This window comes from Struthio camelus, chromosome 4 (genome assembly GCF_040807025.1).
Source record: "Struthio camelus isolate bStrCam1 chromosome 4, bStrCam1.hap1, whole genome shotgun sequence".
Taxonomy (NCBI): Eukaryota; Metazoa; Chordata; class Aves; order Struthioniformes; family Struthionidae; genus Struthio; species Struthio camelus.
The window spans coordinates 27,382,312-27,410,196 of NC_090945.1; the positions used below are offsets into that span (position 1 = coordinate 27,382,312).

The following is a 27,885-nucleotide window of genomic DNA, read 5'->3' on the forward strand; positions in this document are numbered from 1 at the left end:
TTCTCCTGAGCCTGTCCCCAGCCCCAAAAACCAGTGCGTGCCTGGTATCTCTGCATAAGCCTTAAGGGGCATGTGCTGTTCCTAATAGGGTGCAAGGCCCTATTACGCTATGGAAAACAGATTTTGCAACATTAGGAGCTTGTCAGAAGTGTAAGAATGAGACCCGATTTGCCTGTTCACCTACTTAAATGTTCATACATTTTCTACTTTCATGTATAATAATGGATACAATAAAATTAAAACTATTTAATGGCTTCCTTTGGAAGGTACAATCTGCCTCAATGTAATATTTAACATTCAGGACTCTATTTATAAACAGAAAGAGGTGTAGACTTCAAAGCTGGATTTGCTCATCCCAGCAGTATGGCCACCTCACAAGCTATATATATATTTAACGTGATACAAATCTACAGACCGAGCCCTGTATGTCTAAGTGAAGGAACAGAATGTGAACGTGAAGAATTAGACACCCTCCTCCCCAAGCTTAAACTAGAAGCAATCAGTGGGCGATAGTTCTTCTTACCATTCTACTTTCATTAAATAATCTCTAGCAAGTGAAAATATATTAGGGAAATAGAAATTGCATAACTGCTTTGCTATGATACAGATGTATTCATAAATAGATACTGCAAAAGAAGACCTAGTATATTGATCTGACAGTTTTGCTTCAGTCTTGCCGCTTAAAAGTGCTCTTTACCGGTCAATAAATAAAGTTGCTTGTTCATGAGGTGTCAGCATATATGGTATTTGAGTCTGAGCCAATTTCTGCCTAAACCAAATAGCTGAAGTCAGGCCCGTAAAGAAGTAAAGGAACAGTCCAGAGAGGCTTGTGGCTATCTAGCTGAGCTATCTATCCAAGAGAGCACAAGCTCGACCTGTGGAGCAAACCAAGCCAGGGTTTGTCTGTTTTACTTTGGTGGCAAGAGAAAAAGCTTCTTGTTGTTAAAGCCAATGCTTATCAGTTAAATAGTTGTATTTTGGTATTATGTCTTTGTTTTCAAATGATAAATTGCTCTGTGAAGCAAGGGCCTTTAAAGGACACAGTCCTTGTGTTTGCTTCCCTGCCTTGGGAAAAAGCCTGCCAGGTTACAACATGTTTAAAAGTAAAAGGCAGGTTAACATATCCACTGGAATTGCTAGCAAATTCTTTCAATTTTTTTTCAAATAGTAATAATGATTTCTCAGAATCCTCATGGTGTTTTTTCTATGCTAGCTTTGCAACTACAAATTCATGTTTCAAATATGTTCCAAAGAATAATGAGTAACTTTTAAGATAGGGTTGCAAATTAAATGTTGACTCTTTCATAACCATGCTCTCATGGTTGCCGGGAGTAAGATTGCCATTCCTCTACCTGCAGTATTGATTTCAACCATCTTTAGTCAGACACAACTCCTGGATCCATGCGAAAGGTTTAAGTATTCTTTGTTGTACATTCAAATGGTTGGCAGATATGAAAAAGACCTTTTTTGTGCACTCCCACAAGTAAACTTGGGCTGAAATCTGAGTGCAAACAAATACAATGCTTTTTGTGATAGAGAAAATGAAAGCTCAAGTACCTGAACTGTAAATGGGTTTATTTTCAGAACTTACATTTGACATTCCGGGCTGACAACGAAAAGTCATTTTGACATTTCATACTGAAAGGCTACATTCACTTCCTGCCATGGTTGGCTTGCGCTGCCGTCAACGTGTACTGCATTTTCCCTCAGGAGGCAAGGTACAGTGGAGACCTTCTGCTCCAAACGCCCCTCTCATTACACCCATAAATACCTTTATTTGGATTCTGGAAAGGAAACGACATAGAACTTCTTTCTTAAAATACTACATTTTGATGGGTGTTTCAGCAAAAATGAATATTGCGTGGGCGTTTAATCAAACGTTTAAAAAGGGAGGGGGAGAGGGCTATAAACTTACTCATGCGTGTGCTTGTTGTTTGGAATGTCACTGGATTGCAAACCAGAGATGAGCAGGTCCGCATTCCTAGGAGTTCACATGTTGGGTTTTTGACAGCATAATAATGCAGAACCTCGTTAGGATGAGGTAGCCTCCTCTCCACACTGCTTGTACGCTCTCTGTCCTGACTGAACTGTGATATCTGACCACAATAACATACAGTTAAAAGTTAATTCCTTCAGCATGTAAATAAGGTGTGTACCTTTATCAAAGATAATTGTGAAATCCTGATTAAATACTATAACATTACTAAACGCAGAGATAATTGCCACCAATCTAGAATATAGAAATAATTGTAACCTGAAACACTTCAGAATTTACTTTCTATACATCTGACAACACAAATTATTTATATATCTCCTTTTTTAAATTCCAGAATTGTGTATATGTGTATGATTATAGGCATGTACTTACCTGTTTATGACGAATGATTAGGTGATTTATTGATGCTAAGGTATAGATAAATAAAGATGAGATTTCTGCTAAAGATGAGATCTCTGCTCAGTAATTCAAAGGCTTTATCCTCCAAGGTTTTGAACGCATCTCATTGCAAGAGATGCTTCATGTCTCAAAGTCCCTCCCGTTGAATCACTGAGAAGGGATTTTTTCCTATCTCAGAATTTGCCTAGGATATTGCACACCCTAATAGACAAAGACATTAAGATTCACGCAGTTCCACAGCTGTATTAAGCTTGCAGATAGACTGGCTGAGGAATGAACCTTTGCACAGGTAGTTTTTTGTTTGTCTGATAATAGACATTAGAGAGATAAGGTGGGTGATTGATGGGATTATCACCATAATCTTTGAAACAGACTTAAGTCTGGAAGAGAAAACTGGATCTAGAAATTGAGCTTGCTTTTTTGGAAAAACATCCTGCATATTGTACAGAATCTTGGGCAAGGGCATTCAAATGATCATTTATTGAAAGAAATAAAAAGCAATGAAGAAAATGATTGTATTCTGGCGAGACATTTGCACTGCCTTTGCCTTGCCATAGTTAGAACCAGTGGAAAGGCAGAATATTTACACTTGAAACACTTAGCACTAGAGGTAAAACAAACTTATGGATATATAATTAAAAAAAAAAAAGACTTGCAGAAGAAAAACTTTAGTTCACCTTGCCAATGGGTGAGCAGGGTTCATTGTACCTGAACAATTGTAAGTGCAAAACTGATGGAAAGACTGTTCTTTCCATGTAAATATTTAGACTATTGGATTCAGTAGCCAACGCTACATTTGGGGTGAGCTTCTTTATCTGGGTGCGAAAGAGAATCTAATGGTGTAAATAGAAAACAAACATATCCACAGTTAATAATATTAAATGTACAGAAAGTACATAGCAAACTCTCAAACTTCAGAGAACACATGAATTTCAAATAATTAGATTTTAGGAGGAAATTTTCTCTGGAGACATGTTGTCCACTGTATACTTTTTGTCTGTATTCATGGCAAAATGGACAACTGTATGTCTTGATTTCTAATGGCCCAATGTTTTAAAGTAGAAGGAACTATTAATAGTAGTTCTAATGTAGTTTTAATGTAGTTGTAATATTTTTAAATACTTGGGAACCTAAAACTCTAGTGAGATTTTCCACAAGTGCCTGAGAGTCCACTTAATACCCACATCAACAAACAGCAGTGACTATTCCCTCACAAAATGACTGTTTCCTGCAGGTCCTAATATTATGCCTCTGTCTGGAATACCTAAAACTGGATTAAGAACGGACGTAAGTTACCTAAATGCTCTAATTTGGATTCCTGCTAGAGCTTATTTTGTCATGGTCCCATCGTATCCAGATTTAGGCCAAAGGTATCCACATCCACACAAAAATCATGTGTCATTTTACTTGATTCAGCCCTTTTCAAATGCTGCATGAAATCTTATCCCCTTTCTGAAGCCCAGAGAAATCCTCTGAAACCAGTAGACAAGGAAGTTATCCAGTTGTTTAGTACAAATTTGGTAATGAATGTATCATTTCTATTAAAAAAGGTACATAACCTTACTGTGGAGAGCACTTCATTAATCTCATCTGTAAACTTAAAACCAGGCATTATCAGCTGAACTTGAGGGACAGAAAGCTCAGTTTTTCCAGGGCAGAAGGAAGAAATTTTTGGTTACCCAGATAAAACTCTGAGCAGTTAAATAATTAGTGTGTACTTTAGGCACTGTGTTAATGCTGTGGTCTTCTCCAGTGTTGGAGGTACAGTATCCAGAGTGAGCTCCTGCTCTCTTCCAGCTTTAGACATGTACACACAGGCACAGGCATCACATGTAGGTAGAGATACATGCAAAAGATTTTGTATAACTTGTTGATATACTCAGCCTTTTCTCTTTTAAGTAAATGCTGCATACTTGATACTTGATCCCAAGGCAGATGTTATAAAAGTTGTACGGTTCTAAATAATGATGAAGCCATCTCAATTCCAGAATGATTACACTTTTAGTGCCTATGCATAGAAAGCATGTATAATTTCCATAATCACTTCTCCTTGCACCCACAGCCATCCTTTTTTCAGGTTGTGGCAGCTGGGTAGCATCACAGAACAACACCAACCTATTTTTACCCTTTACACAATAGTTTAAAATGAGGACTAACAAGGAAAAACCCATGTACAAAGAGAACTGGAGTAGAAATTTAGACCTGAAACACAATCAGAATAATGGATAATTCTGGCCATCTGTAATTTCCTGTCCTATAATGAAATCACTTGCTAATTCATTTTGACATAATAGGCCCAATCTTGCCTTCTTTATTTATCCCATAGATGTGAAATGAGTAGGAATGAATAGAGAAAGGATCAAGTTCAAGGTGAGATATGGTACAATGTTTCAGTCCATCCTCATCTGAAGGAAATTGTCATGGGCCTTCCATGGAATAACATAATTTATGCATACTCTGTGCTTGGATTTATAAACTTATTCATATATTTATGAACCATATGAACCATATTAATTAATGAGCATACTGATGAACCATATTAATTGATCAAAACATTTCCTTAGGACCATATCATTTACTGTGGCAAGTAATATGTTCAAATCTTGTTCATGGTTTCCTTGATGAGTTGGCAGGCACTAGCCCAGGACTGGACTGTGACAGATGCACATTAAGTCCGGTGTTACAGATGAATGCTCTTTGGTACACAATTGGTCAATCTCCATTAAAAACTCCTGATTACTCAAGTTGTTATACCATCTGATCTTGACAATTATTTTTACAAACATGGGCCCTTGAAGCCAGTCAGTCTCCTCTGTCCAATCCTTTCTGGCTGCCAAGTCCCTGTTCTTTACAAAATTGTTGACAAAACACTGGTGCTACTGAGTATCTATTTAATTTTTGACTGATTTTCCTGCTGCATGAGATCACTGGCAACTGCTAGAACACACTCTTGCTTTCCCAAACTTTGTGTTTATTTCCCTTAAGATCTTGCCATCTGCTGTGCTCAGCTGCCCAAATAAGTAAAATTTTCCATGTCTTACAATTTTTTTTCCTGAAAACATTATCTGTTCCCTCAATCTTTCCAGCTTTCATCAGGCTTTCTGTGATCAGTATATCTCTAAATAACATCTATCAAAATGTGCCATGTTACCATGAACAGAAGTATTGACTTTGGCAATAAAACTAAGGTTACTGAAACAATGTTCATTAAGTAGCATTCCAGATACCATTTAGAGGTCAGCCAGCGTGGACAACAGAATCACATATGATGCTCTTTGTGCAGTGGATTTTTTGTTGGCCTTAGCATTTACACCTCATTTGTTCCAACTTGCTCACTGTTGCCAATCCCAAGTGTTCAAAATCATGAAATTGGCTTGAAAGTAATAATGCTTCAAGCAATAATACATTTAGAGGTTCTTCTGATTTTGTTAAGCTAGAGTGCTTGCATTTTCAAGTTTTTTTTCTGTAGCAAGCAGGAAGCACACTTTCTTAAGGGGAGGGCAGAAGTGACAGCTGATATTCACACGAAATGTTGTGACCTCCTCTAAGCTGAGAAAACCATGAGATATTCACTTGTGATAACTTCTTTATACTGGCTGAATAGTTGAGTTACTCTTGATTTAAATCAGTTTGAGTGAAAGAGAATGGTGCATAAATAACTTGTAATGACAGTGTCCAGCAAAATTCATGTATGTTTTCACCTGTTGGAACTTACCTGATCACTGCCCCTCTCTACTACTTCCCTATTATTTCCCTTTAAGAATCAAGGAAACAAAATCTCCTGGAGATGGAAGGGCATGGTGTGCAATTAGAGAACGAAAGCAGTGGAGACGTCTCGTTCATTCTGCCAGACTGCTTAGTTTTCATGTTAATATGTTTATGGCTGTATTTACCACTTTGCATTATCACAAGATCAGTCTGAGCATAGCTTGGGTCGTTCTGAGCCTTGCTAAAAGTGATTGCATTAACAAATAGCAACTGGACTCGATTGCTTGAAAGTACTCTCTTCCTTTGCCTCAGATGTGTTCAAAAATAGAAATGTGGCAAGGCAAAAAAAAACCCAAAAGCTTGAATGCCTCACAGTCAGCTGCTTGAAAACTAGAACAGAGACACAGGGCAGGGATGCCTTGTTAATTTTAACTCCAAATCTGTTTGTCTATTGCCCTACCAAGCAAGCTCTTCACATTCTTATACCCCAATCCTCATTTATTTTTCTCTCTTAGGTGATTTCTAGCGAGATGAGAGTGGGATGTTGAGGGAAAGAGCAGAATAAAGAAATGAATATTGCTTGCCTGTGGATTCCTGGGGACTCCCATAAAACCTAAAAAGGAAACAGTGGAGGAGGATGTGGCTGGCTGCTCAAACACTCTGTGTGCTACATCCTGCCTGTGGCTAGGCCAGCACTTTCACACCCCTTCTTGTTTGTTTTTGTGAAATATGCAAGTGCTGGAGTTGAAATGTGCTAGGTCCATAAACCACACGTGCTGCAGTGGGGCAAGTATCTAATATAAAAACTTTAGAGAGACAATGCCTTGGCACCACGTACTTACCGTGGACATGCACACACAGTACACACTTGGTCTGTTAATTTACTGCTTTATACAGATAGGAAGCTAATGTGAAACGGCATAGTGTTACGGCATGTGGGAACCATGTTACAGTTTTTGTCTCCAACGCAATCTGAATTTTTGTCCCATGGTGCAATATTTTTCCCCAGCTATGTAAAACTTTTCTGAAATGTCTTTATCTCACTTCATGTAGTTCAGCAGAGTGTAAAATAACCTCTTGGCATTTGCTTTAGTTTTGTCATATTCTGTTTACAAATTCAAAAGGACCTAACATAAATAGCTGTCAACACTTACATATTACTGTGATTCACTGACTTCACCACAAGAATTTTGGTACAGCGGCAGAAAGAGCATCAGAATATAAATCTTATCTCGAAAGCCATTGCAGTACTTTTTCACTGAATCTCATTGTGCTATTTAAGATACAATTACACGGTTGCCAGAAGAGGACATCAAAATGACACCTCTGCATTAGCTTGTGGTTCTGAACCAACTATAGTAAAGGTCTTTCTTCTTCTTGTACAGCTACAATAGGTACTGCTTTGATCAGCTAGATTTAAAAGCTCATGTAAATAGAGGAAAAAAGAAGAAAAAGGAAAAAGTGAAAAAGAGAAGAAATCAGTATAAGCAAAGAATGTATGTCTCTTCTATAGATTTTGGTTATTCTTAGGTAAAAAATTCCTAAAATTGTGAGTTTTTGAGGGAGAGAGAAATTTTTGACAGAATCCTACTATGCAATTTTCAAGCCTAAGTAGTTCTGCTTTCAGGAAAGACTATTCGTGGTCTCTTTTGTGTTATAGCTCTCTAATATCTGGCCATACACTAGGAAAACCTTGCAGCACTGGTAGCTAGCTAGCTAGCTGTGATTCTGTGGTGTATGGCATCTCAAACCTTTCATCTGAAGAGCCATCGACGCACAGCAAACATTGCAGACCAGGATTTAAATTATGGCTGCTGTGCCATGGGAAGGGAAAAGCAGGGAGACTTGTTGATCCACTCTTACATAATCATGGGGTGGACAGATAGGATCCTGGCATGTATTACACTTTGAAAAGCACTAAGCTCCAGGCTTTCCTTCTTAATTCTGGAAGTCAGTTCAGGAACACTGAAGGAAAATTTGTTGATTCAAAATGACACACAACCAAATAATTTGTTGTCTGTGCAGGCAAGACTGTGATGTCCCCAGCTGGTTCAGCTTAGTGTCCTTATTTTCTGGAAACATAGTCTGTAGGTTCCCAGGGGACATCAGTCCGACATCTCATCTAAAAGGCCTGTTTTTTTTCTGGGACCACCATGTTACCTCACTTCGGTGCTGGCTTGGGGGGCTCTGGATTGCATAATGACTCTTCTGGGAATTAGAAAGATCCTAGGAGACACATTTAGCTCTTGTGGAAGCTTGTGGAGCCTCGCTGATATAAATGGACTAAATTGAGGAGTAAGGTAAAACCACAGGCTGAATGGACTCAGTCTTTCTTTTCCTTTTTTTTTTCCCCATAACGCTCCAAACAAGGTGTGTTTTAACTACCAGTTACAGCTAAAATGTTCCATATGACTAGATCAAATTCACCTGGCAGTCAAATGGACAACTGGCAGAAATTAAGCAAAGTAGCAATGGTCTATGAGCAATAATTTGGACTAGTATCACTAGAAAGATGTCCCATTGTGTTAGTGCCATGAAACAGTCAGATAAGAGACTTTGTCTCCCACTTCCTATGAAAAGCAGTCCTGTGTTTTCATGCATATCGTATTTTGCTTGCCTACAGATACTACATCTGGAGTATTTAGGAAAGATTAATGTAGTCGGCAGGCTGGATTGATAGATTTGCTGGCATCAAATGCCACAGAGAACTCTTTGAATTAACTGGAGGTGGCAGTAAGATATAGGACATCCAGCATTCAAATGTATGATTCCCAAGAATGAGAAACTGTCGTGAATTCCAGCTCTTTCTTTACATACAAGTCAAATTCTTAAGCAAACCAACATGGCATGAGCTGCAAAAAGTACTTCATTACTTTCTTGCTGTCTGTTTTGGGTGACCTGTGCTCCAAGGGGACGTTTCATCAGGGGGACTGAAGTTTCTTTCTGGTAATGGTTAGTGAGAGCTGAGTGGAGTTTTTCTCCTTCACTCTCTCCTAAAGGATTTTGCTTCGGAGGGGGATCTGTCTGACAGAACTGTAATTACACTCAGATTTACTATGGCACATATGAAGTAAATCCTGAAGACATAGAGATGTGTCAGAAGAAATCCAGACTACAGTGTCTCAGGTGCCTTAGCCTTGGTCAATGCAAGAGCTGAGTGGTTTGACTTTGGTGAGCTGCTACCCTTTTGTTCTCTTGCTGTTGCCCTTCAGTATATTATTTTTGTTGGAATACAGTTCATCATCATTTACAGGTTTTTAAAGAGAACTGCTAAAATAGGAATACGTGAATAAAATGTGCAAACAGTGTCCACGTTTTATGGGAATTTTGCTTTCGTTGCACTTGTAGCTCTGTTCCAGTTGTACACGTTCTGTTGTATGCACTGTATATTCCAGTTTGACTAGCAAAAATACCCACAGAAAGCTCATTTTAAATCTGATTGCTTAAAATATTCAGAAAAGGTGAATTCATAGATAGTGTAGATTACCAGCATTTGTGCAAATTGTGTTTTACACTTGAACATATTTCTGTGTAGATTTCCTAGCCCCTAAAGTCTTTAGGATTATCTGGTCTTATATTCTGCATAACAAGGCCAGTGGTGCCTGTACTGAGTCCACTATCTTGCAGTTGAGGTAGACAGCATCTTTTTCTAGACATCCAGACTTGATTTAGAAGCACCAAGTGTCATGGCATATTCCAGGGCATGCAATTCCAATGACTAATTACCCACACTGTTAAAAATGTGTGTCCTGTCTCCAGTTTGAATTTTGCTGATTTCAGCTTCCAGGTACTGCATCTCTGAATATGAAATGTGAAACTCTCTTGTTGTTGATTGCTTATCAACAACGCGAGCAGGGAAAGGAAACCATTCTCTGTGGCTGCTGAGTAGGGTAGGCAAAAAGGTGTTAGTGTTCCTGCCCTTCTGCACAATCAATTATGAAAGATGCCAAGCAGTGCCTTTTAAAGCACTAAAAGGAAAAGAAAGCCCTTCCAGAAGTGGCAGGGACAGTAGGAGAGAGCCTGATTTAAAATAGATATATACTTTCTGTCTAACATAAAGTAACTGAAAGGCTAGAAAACAAATGTTTATTGCTAAATTCCAGGAAATTATAAACCTTCTCTCCTCTTCCGCCCTCATTTGGGAACTCAGGATAATCTTAGGAGAAAGTCCACATGATTTCTTAACATTAATTCATATAATAGGAGTTCCCCTATATGATCTTCATATCACATGAACATTATATATCTACATTATATATCTATATATAATTCATATCACATGAATTATATATCTAATATGAATATATTCATATCATATGGATGAATATGTTTCCTCTGGTGACCTCCAAAATATGTAGAACTTCAGAATAAAAAGGCTGGTGCCTGTCCCTGGTGGGTCAGCAGCAGCTTCTTCCTCAGTTTTGTGCTAATATGTATTTTACTGGCCTGCCTGACTAACTTTATCCCATGTCGCTGCTGTGTCTCCACACCTATCTGTTGATTATTGTCAAGGCTTAGCAGTTTCAGGAGTGATATTGTACAGCTTGTCTGGGAAATCTCAATGCAGATGGAAGCTGGCTGCTATGTGTGTTAGTGTTGGCAGTGACCATATATTTAGAACAGTATTAGAAATTTCATTGTTTTTAATCTAGGAAAAATAGATTTATTAAGCTTCACCTCCATTTGTGAGCTACAGCCAGATTTTACCTGTGAATGTATTTAGTTAGGTACTTCAAAGGCAGTGGCCGGACAAAGTTGAAAACATCCAAAGTGCACGTTCTGATAGGGAGAAATTAGAGACAACTTCCAATAATAGAATTTAAGATTAAGAACCGCCAGAATACTTTGGAAAGTGCCTGTGGGCACTATGAGCATATGTTCTGGGAACACTGTGAAATGGCACCTTCCTGGGAAAGAATCTCTGGGAAATATCACATCAGGGCCTTCTCTATTACTGTCTGCCATGGGCTGTAACAGAGCTAAGAAGATGAAGGGAGAGAGAAAGAGAGAGAGAGAAAGAGGAAAAAAGAGATTGAGAGAAAGAAGGAGAAAGGAGAGGAAGAGGAAGGCAAAGGCAAGGCAAAGGCAACAGGAATGGGAACAAGAACAGGAACAGGAATGGGAAAGGGGAAGGAGAAGAAAGGGGAAAGGGAGAGAGGAGAAAGGGAAGGGAAGCAAAAGAAAAGGGGAAGGAAAGGGAAGGGGAAAAGGGAAGAGAGAAGGAAGGAAAGAAGGAGGAAGAAAAATAAAGGAAGAGAAAGAAGGGAAGGAAGGAAGAGAGAAGGAAAGAGAAAAAGAGTACCCAGTATCAGGTACTACAAAGAAGATTCTTCCAGAAGAAAGGGAATGTATATTGTGCTGCAAGGTGCAATCTACATTATTAAAGGGAAACATGCTGTTATAAAACTTTTCTGAAATATTGTTCTGGGTACTTCAGAAATGGGGGAGAGGGGAATTAAAAATCCAGAAAAAAAGGAGAGAAAGGAAGAAAGGAAGACAAAGGAGGAAATTTTTGAGGACACAAAATGGAAGGACATGGACGAGGGTAGGAAGAATCATTCCCCACTGCATGTTCTCCAGCTGAGCCCATGAATAGTGAAGTGAATATCTGAGCAAACATTATTACTGACACAGATTCTCTTCCACAGCATATTTGTGTTGCCATGCATATGAATAATTGCATTAGTAAGGCAGTAAGTCTGGTTCCTATATTTTACATGCATCTATATTTTATCTGTGGCCATGCTTCGCACTCTAATTATACGGTGCTGGAAATATCCATTTTTCTTGTTTCTTTCCAGTATGAACAAGACCTTTCTTCTAGCTGACCCAATGCCTAAAAGAAATTGGAGCAAGAATAAAAGGCATCAAGCTAAGTTTGGACAGGACAGGGGCAGAAGGAAAATACTTTAGTGGACTGACCGAGCTCATGATCCATTGCTCAGGTCATCTGCCTCCTGGAAGGGTCTCAGCGTATTGGCAGTCCGCATTTGTGTACCTGTATAGCAGTACTCACTTTCTTCTTCCTCATCTCCTGCCCCTTTCTCTGTGGTGCAAGCCTGGCTAACTGAGCTGAAAATGGGTAGATACGTGAATGAGATAACACAGCTACATCCTCTGGCATCCTGCTTCGTGCCTGAGGAGGACAAGACGCAAGCATGTGGTGCTAGCGCACGTGGCTAGTGAAAGCTAGTGGCTTTCACATTCGGCACCACCCACAGCATCAGGGCTGCTCCTGACCTGCAAGTCTCCAGGGACTGACTAATTGCAACAATGTCCTTTCTCCAGACCCTCTTCTAGGATAGTTGTGATCACCTCTCTGCCGGCTGAAATGTTTAAATGGAAAATTCTTGAGAGTCTGGCCGGGTGTGTCTCCTGAGCTCCTCTGGATTTTGGAAGTCTCACCTATCCCACTTTGAGGTCAGAATAAGCCCTTGCTAATTTTTCACTTGGGGCAAACGGATCTTTGCAGATATTTTATAACAAGGATAAATTCAACTACCGAGCAGAAGGCCAGCTCTGTAGTACTTAAATATCACTTAAGCCTAATCTGAAGACTTAAATGAGACTTATTTGGTATATGATCTTGGCCTGGCCTCAGCACAAGGGTGATTTTCATCCGAGATGAACTACTGAGGGGCTGACAACATCCTTTGGAAGTCAACCAGCAAGAAGTCATTACTCTTGGGATAGCTGTGAACTCCAGGACAGTTTGGGAAATATCTCCTTCTTAGGCAGAGTCATACAAAGTGACGAATACAAATGCTAGGCTTATGGGTGATGTTAAGATAGTGAGAATAACTGAAAAATATTTCACTTACACTCAATAGCAACATCTTCACAGTTTTGAATAATGTTAATGTCTGCTCCTTACTTATGGTTTAAATTATTTTCACAAACCATTAAAGTCAAAATGATGAAACTGCACCATCCTGTAGGGCACATCTATTTATAGAATGGATGTGCCCTCTACCAATAAGGATATTGTAAAAGGAAAATATATTATCCAAGTGCTTTTCAACTGTCTTCTGCAGTCCTGTGCACTTGATTGTAATCACATAGAGCTATACCAGCCTCTGGGTAACAATTTTTAGCAATTCAGAAAAGATTTATGTGTGTGTTGCTGTGCTGAATGCCATTCTTTGAGTAAGCACAGAGCACTGAAACTTTCTTTTGAGGAGTGAGGGAGGAGGAGGAAAATAAGAGCAGCTCATGCGACTCTTATATAAAACTTGAGAAGCTAAAAAGCAATTTGATTAAAATTGGATTGAAAGGATGTTCTCTGGTATGCCTGAAGTTGATGTTTTAAAATCATATGGGTGCATGGAGGGAAGGAGGAAGTTTGCTTGTTGTTTTTCTGTTACTTTTTAAAGGATATTAATACCTGATCCTGCAAGCTGCCCTGCAGGGAAGCCTTCTGCAGCTGGCAGGGGGACTGCTAGAGTGAGGGAGTCCCTTTGCAGCGGTTTGCTGAGACTGAAGCCTTGAGTTTGCAATGTTGGTTGAGAATGTTTGTAGTCATTTAGAAACCTGGTTCTTCCTTACATTAGGGCTGCTCTTCATCACCCCGGGAATATAAAATGGATTTTAAGTGAGCATAACTTATGACCATTATAAAGCACCTTTGTATCCTATAGCAATTTAAAGCCGTGGGGGAAGTGAGAATCTGGATCTTCAATGCATAAATTATGGCCAATCTAACTGAATATTAATTGAAAAATTTTTTTAATTCTATAATGCTGCCACTAAACCAACCTGAATAAGTTGGTTTTGTTCAATTCAATATAGCAATTATATTCATTAGAGCTCCTTAAACTGTATAGGGATCTCCAGGTTTCAATGTTTTGCTTTGTAAACATTTGAGCATTTTGCATTCAGAGATCAGGTTGTTCTGTCCTTTTTACCATTACAAAGTTCCTGGGAAAAGACTTAGCACAGGAGATCAGTACAGAAAACACATTCTAGTCCATTGTTTCCTCTCATACTCACCCTGCTACTTTAAATAATACATCACAGGACACTTTATAGTCTGAGAGTTTTTGGCAATTAAAATAAACTTTTCAGGGTTTGTTCCTTGGGTATTAACTTGCTCTGATTAATCATCTTACCCCTAATGTCAGTTATGGTCTGTTTGTTACCGCTGAGCTCTCAGTTGGCACTGATGGCACTTGAATAAATCATTTCTTCCAGGCTGTGTTCCACCATGTTACCTTTAAAGTAGCAGGGATTTAATCTGTATTCCTTTCTGGCTATAAAGGCAGCAAAAACACAAAATAATTCATGGCATCTTTATAAAAACAAATAAGGCTCCACTCTTGGAAAAACAATTGCACATGTTTCTCTTTGTTCTTGTGTCTCTGACAACAGCATTGTTCCTAAAAAAGGAGGCAGAAAAGCATTCTGGGTATTAAACATACTGAGTATCCCATTTTACTTCAGAATCTCTTCAGCTGCTCCTATGACTAGTAGTTTTCAATACTACATCAGAGTTAAATTAATCATATAGTAAATACTTCTAATACAAAATCAACATATATTTTGTTATTTTGCTGTTCTTACTTCCTTCAAATATTGTTCCTTTCCCTCTGAACAGGCATCTGTTTGTCATAGTGTTTGCTACTGAAAGAACATCTTAAAAGAGGAAAATTTTTCTTCTATTGCTTTCTTGATTTGTATTTGCTGAAAGATTTTAATAGTCACTGGGATAACATCGTAAAGCCCATTGTGAAATCCTGTATTCTGTAGTCTTCCATTAAGAGCAATGTCTAATTAAGAACCAAAGCCTGCAGGATGAACTCTCTGGGAGCAAATGACTAATTCTTGATAGCAGGACTGTGGTTTTAAGCAATTGCCAGCATCTTGAGAACGGGTCGATGTTGGAGGCAGCTCCCAGGGGGCCTGCTGTGCTGTTTCACAAAGTACAGGCATAGGCAAAGCAGAGTAGGCAGGTGTTCCTAGTCACTGTGGTGGAAAGGCTTGCAGATGTGCAGACCGGTAGGGGGAGATGAGGGGACTTCCACTTTTGGGAACCCTTGGCACTGCTGCCTGCCTTAAATACCTCTATTCCTTCTGCACTAAGGCCTTTCGACTGCACAGACTCTGAGTGTTTAATTACAGCTGTCGTTTTAAACACCTTTAGGCAAACCAGTGCAGTGCTCTACTGGATACACAGACTGAATTAAACCTGTGGCTTGCACCAGTAAATTTATAGGGACAAGCTACTCCTGCAGGTCCACTTTTAAGCTGATACAAAGTTGTCCACACTGTTAGCCTTTGCCTGGGCTGCTGGCCCTGCAGCTGGATGCAATAGGGCTCCTTGGCAACTGGGGTCATGGCCCAGCTGTGCAGGAGCTAAGGCTTGGCTAATTTCCTCTAACAGCAGATGTGTCAGGCAACACCACTAGTTGCGCTTGGCAGTCTGCTTTACCATTTGGCTGTAGCTTTGCTTCTCTCTCTTGCTTTTCGTTCTTGTTTGTTTAGTCTTGATCTCTGGTTCCTGTCTCCTTTGTGTTAGGTTCTTGTACCTCACCTCGTTCCAGCCCTGACTCACCTTATAACAGGGACTCTTTGGTTTCCAAACTTTTGGCTCTATGCCTTTCTGATTATGCTTTTCAGTTTGATATGACTCTTTGTGGCCCTGGTGTCTTGACTCCTTCTGTTGGCTTCAGTTCTTGGCTCCAAACTTAATTTTAACCTGCCCTTCACCTTTAGGCCTAGTAGGGTAGTTAGTCTGGTGAAAGTACTTGTCTCCTATGAGATGTGAAACTGCAGGGTAGGAAACCTGCAGTACCTGATTTCTCAGCAGTATTGGAAAGGGGGCAGATGTGGAAGCCCCTTGCATGTTTGCTCGTGACTCTGCATGTTGCTTGGGATTACAGACATGAGTCATGGATCAGTTTTGTACCAGTGTCTTAATCTGAATGCAGGTATTCATATGCAGCCTTAGGTGCCCACAGGTATGCTTCTTTTATACAGAAACTTGTTGTAAGCAGGCCAGTCTTTTTGCAGAGGGTTTAACTTTTTCTAAGGTGCAAGGTTTTTTTCTTTCACTTTTGTACTTTTGAAGTATTATCTGTTGACTCGTTTTAAATGTTGGTCAAGCTCTGTATTATTATGCATGGCACCATTTGTTACTGTTTTCCATATTGATTCAGGAGCTGGGAATTTGGAGGTAAGCTGCATTCCCTCTCTGGCCTTCCTGATGCCATAGCTTTCATTTTATTCCAGCACAATCCATTTTGGTATATCATCCTGCCCATGACTCTCTGCAGAATTGTCCATTTTTCTTTGTTTTCTAAACTGGGGACAGTATCATTAACAGCGTATATAAATTCTGCTAAAAGCTTCAGGGCCAAATCCAGAACCTATATAAATAACTGAGCCAAATGTCAAACAGATGCATACAAGGGGAAAACATGCAAAGCTCTAGAAAGGCTGACCGTGCAGCAGGTTAAGTGCCTGCAGCAGATGCATAAAGAGCTCACATGGGGAAGCAAGAGAACACATTTGGTGATGGATTATGTGGCTATGCTTTCCCATTTGAACTTTCTATCCCTTTTGCAAGTGTGGGCAGAGAGTGTTCAAATGATGCAAGGAACCGATATTTGCTACAGCCTCTTTATCTAGCTCCCTCTTGTGTACTGAGGTAGAATAAGTGTGGGAAACTTTTTGTCAGGAAAATCCTCAGATTATGTATGCCCCTTGATCCTTTCAAGGGCAGCTGAAATTGGTGTATGGTCCTTTGCATAGGCTCTCTACGCTGGAGTGGACTTCCTCTCTTAGGTTTTGGATACGGTAGAACCACATGGCATGTGCAGAACTGATAAATTATATTGGCTTTCCAGTATGAATATACAGCACTCTTGATGATTTAATGAGCTGTTCTCAACTCTGTTTGCCTTCACTCTCTATCAGATTTATTTTTGCCTGATGTAGATGGGTTTAGATCTTTTGGAAGTTTGAGGTGCTTGTGGTCAGCACTGTGAACTTTAGTCTTGGGCTGTAAAAGAGTATCTATTCCACTACTGAGCATCTTCTGAAGAAGCACTATCAACATAGGATAATATGCGGGGGCTTTAATCTTGTAGACAACTCTGTTACAGACATTATGGCCTATACAGTAGACTTAGATACACAGATGTTAAGAAGACTCATTAATTTTTGTTTGGAAAGGAAGTAAACTGAAACAATTACAAGTCTCTCTTTAAAGAAAAATTGGGGAAATAATCAGCTAAGACAGCACCAATATCGAGACTAACCTCGTTGCACGTATTTCCGTGCAGCCATCATAATACTCAAGAGCGCTTTCAAACTCGCCTTTACTTCCAAGATACTATCAAGCTTACATTCATTTTATGTGAAGCCAGAACTTCCAGGGGCTAAAAGCATGCAGGACAGACTCCCTGTAGTTATAGCAATTTTTCCTCTAGTAATAATGATTAAAATTTAAAATGCTACTTCTTATAAGCAATACTTCTGCACAGTTATCCTAATTGGTTGAGTCAGTGTACAAACATATGGCTACATTTCTAGAGAATAACCTTCATCTTGCTGCTGAAATAAAAGTCCAGACAACTTGACCACTATTTTTTCATGGGACCTACAGTAAAGCTTGGAATCTTAGTCTGTACATCTTTATGAAATTCTGACTTAAAATGACTGTCTTCTCATTGTATGGGCATTTATTCCTCCTTCTGTTTCAGCTGGATGCTGCTGCTTTCTGGAGTTGCTGCGTGCTTAAAAGAATTGTCATGTTTTAGCTAAAATGGAAAACAATCACTCATCTGAAGCGAAGAGGTGGGGACTGACTTATTTCAGACTTGAAACAATTCTCTCACTTCCCCCTCAACCCCCCAGCTCTCATAGACCCTGCCTCCAAAATCTGTGATCAGAAGCGACTGCTCTTCAGAAGATCAGAGCTTCCAATTTATCATGCTGGGCATATGTTCTACCAGGAGATGAAATGACTAACGATGCTATTAAGGATTTGTGATTCAAGAAGTCAAACGTGTTAGAATTTTCCCAGAAATCCATAGACTGTGTTCTTGCCATTCAAAGATGTTATCTTCTTGTTCTCCTCCTAGATCCCATGCAAAAGAAATCGCTCTATGGGAAAAGGAGGTCTTTCTGAGAAAAAGCTGTTGGGCCATCTGTGCAGATGGGGAAAAAGGACAGATTTCAGTAATAAGGAATAATTATTACACAACCTTTACTACTAACATAGCTCTGAAATAAAGAATGTTTCTACTCTATCATCATTACAAGAAAGAAAGGAGGAGGAGTTCTACGATTTTTCTCTTCTTCCTTTCCACTTCTTGCAGCAAGGATAAGGAATTTGCAGATGCTCTTGAAACAAATCATGGGGTTAAGATTACACCACTCTATGACAGAGCAGTCATGAGGTCTTATACCTGGGATCTGAATCTTGGCCATATCATATCTTGCAAAAGTGGGCGATGTTTGACCTGCTGGAGTTGTGACGCTGAATGTCCTTATACAGCAGCCACAATAATCATTCCTTCTCGCTAAAAAGTCAGAGCTAAAGTCTTGTCCTGTGACTAATGGGGGAGCAAGTGTAAGCTCGAGAGACCCAGAGTCTCTATTATTGCAGCCTATCAAGAATCCAAATGACTCATGCAAACAGTCTGCAGTCACAGAAGAACGGATCCAAACTGGTCCTCCGCGTCTCATGAAGAGCTATGGCCCACAAGGTGTATGCAATACCTGAATTGACTGGCCGTACTGCATTCCTAACATGCTGCTTCTCCTTCCCTGTTCGAGCACCAAGTGCCGCTAAACAGTGCTTCCCAGCAACAAGGTTGAAAAGTATTTCTGTCCTGACTCTCCTGTGTAACTGCTGCTTCAGTTAAATATTCCTGACATAGGGAGTCTTATACATATTTGTCGTGGGCTCCAGAATTTATTTGGGCACCTGTAAAACACCCTGTTTGAGCACCAGCTTTGCGCTATCTTTTTGTGTTACCATCGTGTGTAGGAATCTCAGTTAGGAATTCAGCTTTGCTATCCAACTAGCTTATGTTCATGGGGCAAAAGGATGGTCACACACCACCAGGAGCTCACCATGGTTGTGTGAATGAGCTGAAAACTAATGCTGTTGTACTGAACGTCAGTCTCTCATAACGTCTTCTCACGTTCAGGGAAAATACCACAAGGACAGCCAACAAAAAGTCCCTTAAAAACATCAGACAAATCAAAGCAGAGAACATGTGTCATAACTGCCATATTATTTTCTTTGCAGCTTTTTAAAACAATAGTATCTGCACAACAAGCAACTTGTCCATCGCCCTGTAGGGAAATGGGAAGCCAGGCTAGGTGTCTTGATTTTTGGCTTGTCTACACAAAAGCTAGTCAACAACAACTCTGTAAACATCCCTCTTCTAGAATAGGTTTGCCCCGTTCCTCTTTAATTAAACTCACAGAGTGTTAAACTAAACCGGAACAGCTCAGCCTTATTCTGGAAATTAGTCATGAAGTTAGTCAGGAATAGCTCCTCCTGAACAACTGCATGTATAAACAAGCCCTAAACAATATTTATGCTGCCTGAGATGATGGGGGACACTGTGACAGATGTAATTTGCTTTCCCATCCCAAAAGAGACACCAAGTAGAGCTCTCACCTTGCAACTGGGGACACCAAGCGCTTCTCCCCGTGCGTTTGACCACTGCGCTCGTCCGTGCTGGACTGCTCAAGGAGCAGGACTGCTGCAAGGGGGCTAGGCCAGGCTCCAGCAGCCAGGCTGGGGGCTGCACCCCGCGGCGGCCCCAGGTCGTGGGAGCCGGAGAACACCCCTGCCAGGCGTTCAGGCCGAGGTACGCTATAAGGAAAGAAATTTCTTTTAACTGTAATGAAGCGCAGAGGCTCTTCCCCGCGGTTCTTACTAACCTCCCCTGCCCCAGCGCCTCTTTTACTTGAGGGCGTTACTTGAGCAGGTTATTTTTGTGCAGCTGCAAGGCCGGCCCCGGCTCCGGCCCCGGCCGTGCGTGGCTGGGTGGGTGGAGGTGTGCGTGGGTGTGACCCGCCGGGGACTCCCCGGCCCCGGCGCGGCACGCAGGCGCGGCCAGCGGGCGCGGTTCCCGGTGTGCAGTCACAGCCACTCGGCGTGACAAGGGGCGGCCGCCCCCGCAGGCAGGCGCGAGCTCCCCCGCGGCAGCTCCGCGCCCGCCGGGCCTGGCCGCGAGGGGAGCCCCCGCGGGAGCCCCCGCGGCGCGGGTGGGCGCAGCCGGCGCACCTGGGCGGCGCGGCGCGGCGCGGCGCAGCGAGGAGGGCGGGAGGCCGCTACCTGACAGTGATTGGCAGCTCGGCGTCAGCCAATGGCGTTGCGGGGGGAGCGGGGAGCCGGGAGGGCGGGGCTGGGTGGCGCGGCGCGGCGCGGCGGGGCGGGGGGCTGCGCCGCGGAGCGTGTGCAGCGCGGCGGGGCCGGGGCCGCGGCCGGTGCGAGTGAGGGGAGAGACCCTGCGGGGGGAGGGGGGGGGACGGAGCTAAGGCTAGTGCGGCGGCGGCGGCGGCAGCAGCGGCGGCGGTAGTCGGCGGCAGGAGGAGCCGGAGCAGGCAGTGCTGCGCTGTGGAGGAAGGAAGCGCAGAGCTGCTGCGTTTGCAACCTGGTTGTTACTGCTTTTCGTTTTAATTTTGGCCTTTTTTTTTTTTTTTGCTGTCGCCGCTTTTTGACAGTTGTTTGTCGCCGTTGTTATTGGGTTTTTTGTTTGTTTGTTTGTTTGCTTGTTTTTTGCGGGGGAAAACGAGCAATCTGAACCGAGAGGCGTGATTGAAAGCAAGAAATAATTAACTGGAGGAGGAAGAGGAGGAGGAGGAGGAGGAGGACGGGGGTGGAGGAAGAAGAAGGAGGAAAGCAGAGCGCGGCAGAGCGGCGCAGAGCGAGCGGCAGCGGGACGCGGGTAACTTTGGCCACAGCGGAGGAGCCGGAGCCCCGGACTGCAGCAGCGGCCGCCGCCTCAGCCCCGTGCCTGCTCTGCGCGAGGGAGAGCCCTGCCGCCTCCCCGGCCGCCGGACATGTCGGAGCATAAGGCCGTTGATCCCAAGTTATCGACGACGGACAGGGTAGTGAAAGGTAGGTGCCGTGCCGCGCTGGCCCCCGTCCCCCTCCCCACCGGCTTGTGCCGCCGCCACCGCGTCCCGTGCGGTGCCCGCGTCCCCTCCCCCCGCCCCCGGCAGGTACCGCCGGGCTGTGGGAATCCCGGCGGCGGTTGGGGGCGCGGGGCCGTTGGCGGCGGTTGGGGGCGCGGGGCCGTTGGCGGCGGTTGGGGGCGCGGGGCCGTTGGCGGCGGCGGCGGCTCGGCCCGGAGGCTCGCGCCGAGGCCCCGGTGGACGGTTTACTCCTTCGCTCGCCGCCTCCTTCCCTCCCTGCCCGGTGCTACATTGCAGCATTCCTCCCCCCCCCCACCTCCCGCCGCCGCCTCCCCCTCTCCGCCTTTGAAGGCGCTGCACAGGGCTCGCTTGAGAGAGAGGGGGAGCCCCAGCTTCCTCGCTCGCCCGAGCGCCTGAGGGAGAGGGGGGCAGGGCTCGGCCCCCTCCCCCAGTTTGGCTGCTCCTCCGGGCATCCCCCCCCGCCTCCTCCTCCTCCGGACTGCGCTCCCCCGAGCCATCCCCCGCCCCCCGCTCGCACGCAGGCTGCGCCGCCGCTTGTCACTGCCTTTCGGCTCCCCGCATGCACCAGGATGCCTGGAAAGCTCCCCGCGCCGCCAGCCGGGGCTCCCCTGCGCTGCGCTGCGCTCCGCTGCCCCCAGCCCCGCTGCGGGGGTGGCGGCTGCGCTGCCCACCACTCTCCCCCGCCCACCCGCCGTGCCCACCATTGGCGGCGGGGCGGGCAGGCTGCGGCTGCGGAGCCGGGGGCCCGTGGCCGTAGGCAGGAGCTGGGCACGCGTGCCTGGCGCTGCGCGGCGTCCTGCGCGACCAGCGCTGGGCAAGGCGGCGAGCGCCGCTTCCTCCGCCCTCGCCTCCTTTTACTTGCGGTTTGGCCTGGTTGGATGTGAAGTTATCCGGCAGGCATACTGCGTGCCGTGTGTGTGCAGATGTGTGTGTGTGTGGGGGGGTGCTAGGCGCGCGAACCCCTGTTATCTCCCTAATTTGGCTCTGTTTAAGAGGTATGCGTGTGTTGTGAGCTTCAGTCATATAAACAAATTTTAGTATAGATTAACAACACGTTGTGCCCTGCAGTAAAGACCGAGGTCTTATTTATTTGGGTACAGCCTGATTTAAATTGTATATGAGCGTTTCTCGGCACGTAGGAGGAATGTGTATTTGGAGGGCTTTTTTCTTCTGCACTCTCCATATAGCTTGATACGCTTAGATACAAAGTATTTCATCGAGTTAGCTTGTAACCAGTATACAAATACTGATTTTTATGATGGAAAACACAAATCCCAGATGCAGTATGTGTCCTTCCAGAAGCCAGGAAACTGGAAATAAAAATGCCCTTGGAATGTGTATGCTTTTATGTTTACATAAGCCTATGCCAAAACTAAGCATTCAATGTAAATATTGTTCAGAAAAGCATATCACTTATACTTGTATGTTTATATTTGCCTCTCTATGTCTTCCCCCTTCTTTATTTTTTTTCTCTCTGAATGAAATTGCAAATCTGCTGATGTTGTGGGAAATGCAGTTACAAGCCAAATAAGATTTTTTTTTTTTTTAATGACTTAAGAATTTGACTATATGACTTCTAAGATCTGGAATATTTATTGCTCGTTTAAGTAGTCACACTGTTCCGTCTCACTAAGAGTAGGCTTCAGAAGCCTGAACAGCTGGGTGATGCACAGATGATCTTTCTCTTCCATAGGTATGAAAATTACCAGCACATTCATTGACAAGATTTTCTTGTGATAGTGAGTTGGGTGACTTTTTTGGTCTGACCTTGTCCTAAAACATGACTAAATGGCCTGATCTTTACTGTGGCAAAACTGCCTTTGACTTAAGTAGATGTTTTGCCTGAGTAAGAACTGCTGCAAAAGTTGGCCTATTATCTCTAGTTACAAAACCTTTAGTGGTTTCAATGCATCTTAGTGTGTTTTACCAGTAATTGATTGTGTGCTAATATATATAATCTCAAAACACCATTTCTAAGAAATTTTAACAGTGTATGTAGTTAGATATTTTTATAATGTAATTAAAACATTAATTTAAGGTAAATTATGACTTAGTTAAAATACTGAAGGAAAGAACAAATCATAACATGCATGTGGCTTAGGTGTCTGTTTATTCAGCTCACCTGGTAACTGTTGGCCCTTTATGTGAGTGCTTCACAGAAAACATGCAGATTTATTTAACCAGTTTATTCTTTTCTTAAATATTGAAATCCTGTTAAAGTCTTTAAAATAGCACCTGTAGAGAGTAATACACAGTAAACTAATTCTTAATAGGACTATTCTTTACTGTAGGCACTTTTGCATTGTCTTCCTGTGCATGCTTTTATCCTTACTCTTAGGAAACCCACAAGAAGACAATTGGTAATAATAACAGAGAGAAAAGGTTGTGTTCCAAGTTCATTCAGTAGCTAAAACTATTGTTTTTTCATTGTAGAACATTATTCATATCTTCTTGAGATAAGCAACTGAAATAGGCTTGCAGTGTTAAAAATAATAAATAATAATAATTAAAAAGAAAAAAATCAATACTCTGCAAGCACCTATGGAAATAGCTGGTGAGCCTTAATATTTCAGAGGGGAAAACCAAAGGCTCTGAATTTGATGAGTTATAACCTGTGAAAATAACTTTTTATTTTTTAAGTTAAAATATCATATGGAAGCATATTTGGAGAGGAAATAATACTTTTAGCATATGGATGTAGGCTCTGGATTTGAATAGTAATTATTTTACTGTTTGAGAATGTGGTGTGTGTTTGTTTTTTTTTTTTTTTTTTTAACTGCAGAGCTAGTTGTATGCATCAGTCTAAACCAAACAAAAAACACCCTAAACCCTGTCAATTTGCTGGTGCGTGACAGGAGATGTCTCCTTTTAACAACAGTTATGGGCTGGCTCTGAAAATCCTGGCTAAGCACTGTTATGTAACCAGTAGTGGAATGGGCTTGAGGAGGTTACAGATATAGCAGTTTCATGAACATTGCTTATGACTGTAAGCAGCCTACTAGGTGGGTTGCTGTATGGGGTTTTTGTTGTTGTTTTGGGTTTTTTATGTTTGAAAGAATCAAATATACCACAAAGTGGGACGTTTCTACAGGTGAGGACTTTTTCTACTGTTTATTGAATCTTCTGAATTATTTTTGAACTGATTTGAATCAAAAGTAAAGCATCCTTTTTGGAGGAGGAGAGGAAAAAATGTCTCAGGAGCCCCTAATCCTCATAAGCTCTTGGCCTTCTCCCTCCTCTATTGCGCAACTCTTGCACAGTTACATTCAGTAGCTTATTGAGCGAAATTTAAATACAAACAGCTCTGAGACTGCTGTGCAATGAGCAGCATAAAAAAGAAATTCACATCCATGTGCAATGTTATTTCTTTAGAAGCTAATTAACTCTTGTTTAAAGTTGACAATACTATATTTTTTTGGAGTTACAGGGCAGAAAAAAAGATCCTGTAGGTGAATCCAAAGGATGCAGTTCCAGCTTGAGCAATACCTTTCTGATTTGCTTTTGCTCTATCCTTAAGGTAGTCCACATGTTATGATGCAAATTAGATGACTCACCTTTAGTCTGTGGATGTTGTCGATCCTGTAGAGGGACAAAGCTTTAAATAGTTCTATTGACTGAAAATAAGATAACCTGTATGTTTAAAGAGTTGCAGGATCAAGGCTCAGGTCAATCTAATGTTACAGAAAATGCTGACTTGACAGATTTACAGAATGAAATTCCTTGCTTTGTTGTCAGTGGTATGATACAGCCTTCACCTGGGCAGGCACCTTCATTTTACTCTGCTTATGAGGTCTTGTTCTCCTTCAAGATGGAGAAGGTTACTCCTTATTCACACTACTACTAACGCCTGAGATTTGACAGTTGCAGTATGGTTTGGTTGTTCTTGTGAAGGTGGGGATACCTGTCCAGGAAAAAGTGGACTGAGAATACAAGCTCATTCCTCAGAGGTCACAGAACAGCTGTCTAATGTCAACACCTTTTGGTCACTACTGACATTAGCAAGATTTGAACCCCACTGACATGGAGGGAAAAGCTCTGTATCATATTACTTGACCTCCTCAAAATATTCAGTGTTGCATTACTGCCTTCTAGAAATACTGTTCTAAAGCACAGTAATCCTATATTAAAAACTGCAGAAGTGAACTATAATAGTCATACAAAGAAGTAAAGACAATGTTTCTCAGATATTTTACTGTTAGCTTGGTACAACGATTATTTTGATTCTTCTATCTTGGTCAGGTGGTTATGTACTTTAGAGGGTTTTTTTGCAGTTTCTCTTTTAGAGGAAAGTAGAGTTCTAATGGGAAAACCTGTATCTCAGCTGTTCAGATTGGCTTCACTCTTGGCTTTTGATCCTTAGTGTTAGTAATCACCTTTTCTTTTGTGTGTTGCATGCTTAGGTGTACACAGTTAAATCAACAGCTGACAACACTGAAAAACTAGACACCAATCTAATACATAATTCATACCTCTGAATTTCATGCTCTGTTGTCATTAATGATCTTTCAATGTGTAGTCTCAGTTGTTTGTAATATAATATAAATGTCAGTTTGTAATCAATATGTTAGTGATGAGTATTAATTTCAGATTTGTGAAAGCTAAAAGTGGTGTCTATTGCTGTCAGTAAGAGGAATAAGCAATGAATTCAGAGTTTTCATCTAGAGTCCAGGGAGATGCTTGTCCTCACTAGAGGCTTTTGCTTCAAAATGGAATCCAGTGAGCCAGCATAGAGGTACTGTAGAAGCATGCCTCTGCTTTACAGTGAATGCAATGTTAATTTTTTCAGCATAGATGTGTCCTGCCTGTGCTAGGCTGGCTATTCTTTGTGGTTTTCAGGTAATTGTGTGATGCCCTACATGTCAATAATGTTGGTGAATGTGGGCATGTATTTTGGTGTAATTTTAAGAGTTAGGAAATAAGGACCAATGTTGCTTGGATAGCTATAGCTGTGTAATGAGAAGAGATTAAACAGTTACATGCCTCTCTTCTCAGGGCGTTGAAAGTTCAATATCTGATGTTCAAGACAGTACGGAAGGAACTGCTTAGGAGCTGCTGTTATTGTCAAAGGAAAGCTGACGCTATCTATTTTTATTTTAATTAATTAAATTTATCCTTATAGTATTTAGGAACGTTCTCACTTGCTCTGAGGAAGCTTGTCTCTGTGTTTTAGGGGATATTATCAAATAGAGAAGCCATCTTCAGCTATGTTAAGGAAGTAGTACCAGTACAGCTGGGGATTGTCTGCCCTACTCCACTTTTGACTTCATTTGGAGGGATGGATGTTCCTCCACTTCAGCTTTGTGATGAAGAAATCAAAGGTTCCCTGGTACCATCACAAAGCAAGCCATGTAAAACTGTAGCTCAGAGCAGAAAAAAATGTACTTGCATAGTATTTATGTTGTTACTTAACAAAAAATGAGAGTGGTTTGCTGTTTTCTTGTATGCAACTGCTTTTTCTTGTATCTCAAAATCAAGTTACTCAAAATACCTGTAAAAACAAACTGATTCTATCAGTTAGATGCTGCTTTGGTATCATAAGTAGTCCTTGTATGTTTCTTGCACTGTATAGATTTGTATATGTGTGACTTGTATATAGCCTTTGTTGTAAAGGGTTGTGAATGAAGTAATGAGAAACTTAAACAAATCTACAGTACAGTGCTTGATGGTTATGACTGTATAATAAAGCTAGTGATTTATTTAGGTTTGTGAACTCACTGAGTCTCTTACTCATGGATATTGTTTTGTAAATAAGGCCTTGAGTCAAACAAATCTTCTACTGTTTAGGCATGGGGAGAAAAACCAAAAAACATGAACACTGAAGGATACCTTTCTTATATAATTAGTATTGCACTGTATAGGTGGGAGACTTTTCTCATGCTCTCTGTTACAGAGTGGTTCGCTGAATGTGCTGCGTCTCAGGATTGATATGAGATGAGGGAAGACACTGCCTTATTTGTGTATTTAAAACCTTTTGTATGTTTTGAATTCCACATTGGCCAAAGCTGTCTTCTGTTATGTGCTCTTTTTGGCTCAGCCTAGCAAGAGAGCTTGTGCTTTTGATACCATTGGTGGTGATGAGAAACTTGAAAGAGGAGTCCATGCTGGATGTTATCAGCATTTAACTTAAGTGGAAAATGTGAGCCAGTTGAGGTAATTTTTCATAGGGGAATGTTGTGTACAGCAGTTATTTCCTCTCTGCTGTCCATTCCCAGATTGAATGGTATCTACTTCCATTGCCTTGTCCCTCTCACAGATGATAGATGCTACTTTTGTGTGCTTACTTTTCTGTGTATGTCATGACAGGAAGATTGAATGCAACATGTACTTTTCTCTTATTATATACCTTGATATTTTAAATAATTTTTGTAGTTCCTTGACTTCCATAACTCCTGGAATCCTTCCCTTCACGTCGAAAGTGATTTTGAGTAATAGTAACAAATGAGTACCTGTAGCTTGTGTACTCCAGATTCATCTTCTGTTTTTAGTTTCTTCTGCTTTGCTGGGTGGCCGTTACTTAACGTACAAAGCAGAATTATAGTTTGGAACTGGTATTCCATTTGAATAGGAATATTAATTCTTCCAAGGCTTTCCAGCAATGTTGAAGCAGCATGTTATGGGAGATAGTTCCTTCTTCATAGCTTTGAAGAATGTGAGGGGAA

At 41.8% G+C, this 27,885-nt stretch overlaps 1 protein-coding gene and 1 long non-coding RNA gene across 5 annotated transcripts in view; one reads left to right on the forward strand and one right to left on the reverse strand.

Moving 5' to 3' along the window:
• Positions 1–1,554: 1,554 nt before the first annotated feature.
• Positions 1,555–20,207, reverse strand: LOC104153438 (uncharacterized). The gene is made up of 3 exons (XR_696258.2): positions 19,740–20,207; positions 1,916–2,096; positions 1,555–1,784 (listed from the first exon to the last, which is right to left on the reverse strand). It is a non-coding gene; the product is annotated as an uncharacterized lncRNA (long non-coding RNA).
• A 347-nt stretch (positions 20,208–20,554) lies between these two features.
• The window catches only part of PPP3CA (protein phosphatase 3 catalytic subunit alpha), a 208,640-nt gene continuing 201,309 nt past the window's right edge, over positions 20,555–27,885 (forward strand). Inside the window, exon 1 of one of the 4 annotated variants that reach the window (XM_068942006.1) lies at positions 20,555–21,188. In XM_068942006.1, the coding sequence (XP_068798107.1) occupies positions 21,131–21,188 (58 nt within the window). In that variant the 5' untranslated portion in view covers positions 20,555–21,130. The remainder of the gene's footprint in view (positions 21,189–27,885) is intronic. The other 3 variants (XM_068942008.1, XM_068942005.1, XM_068942009.1) reach the window with 3 other exon arrangements.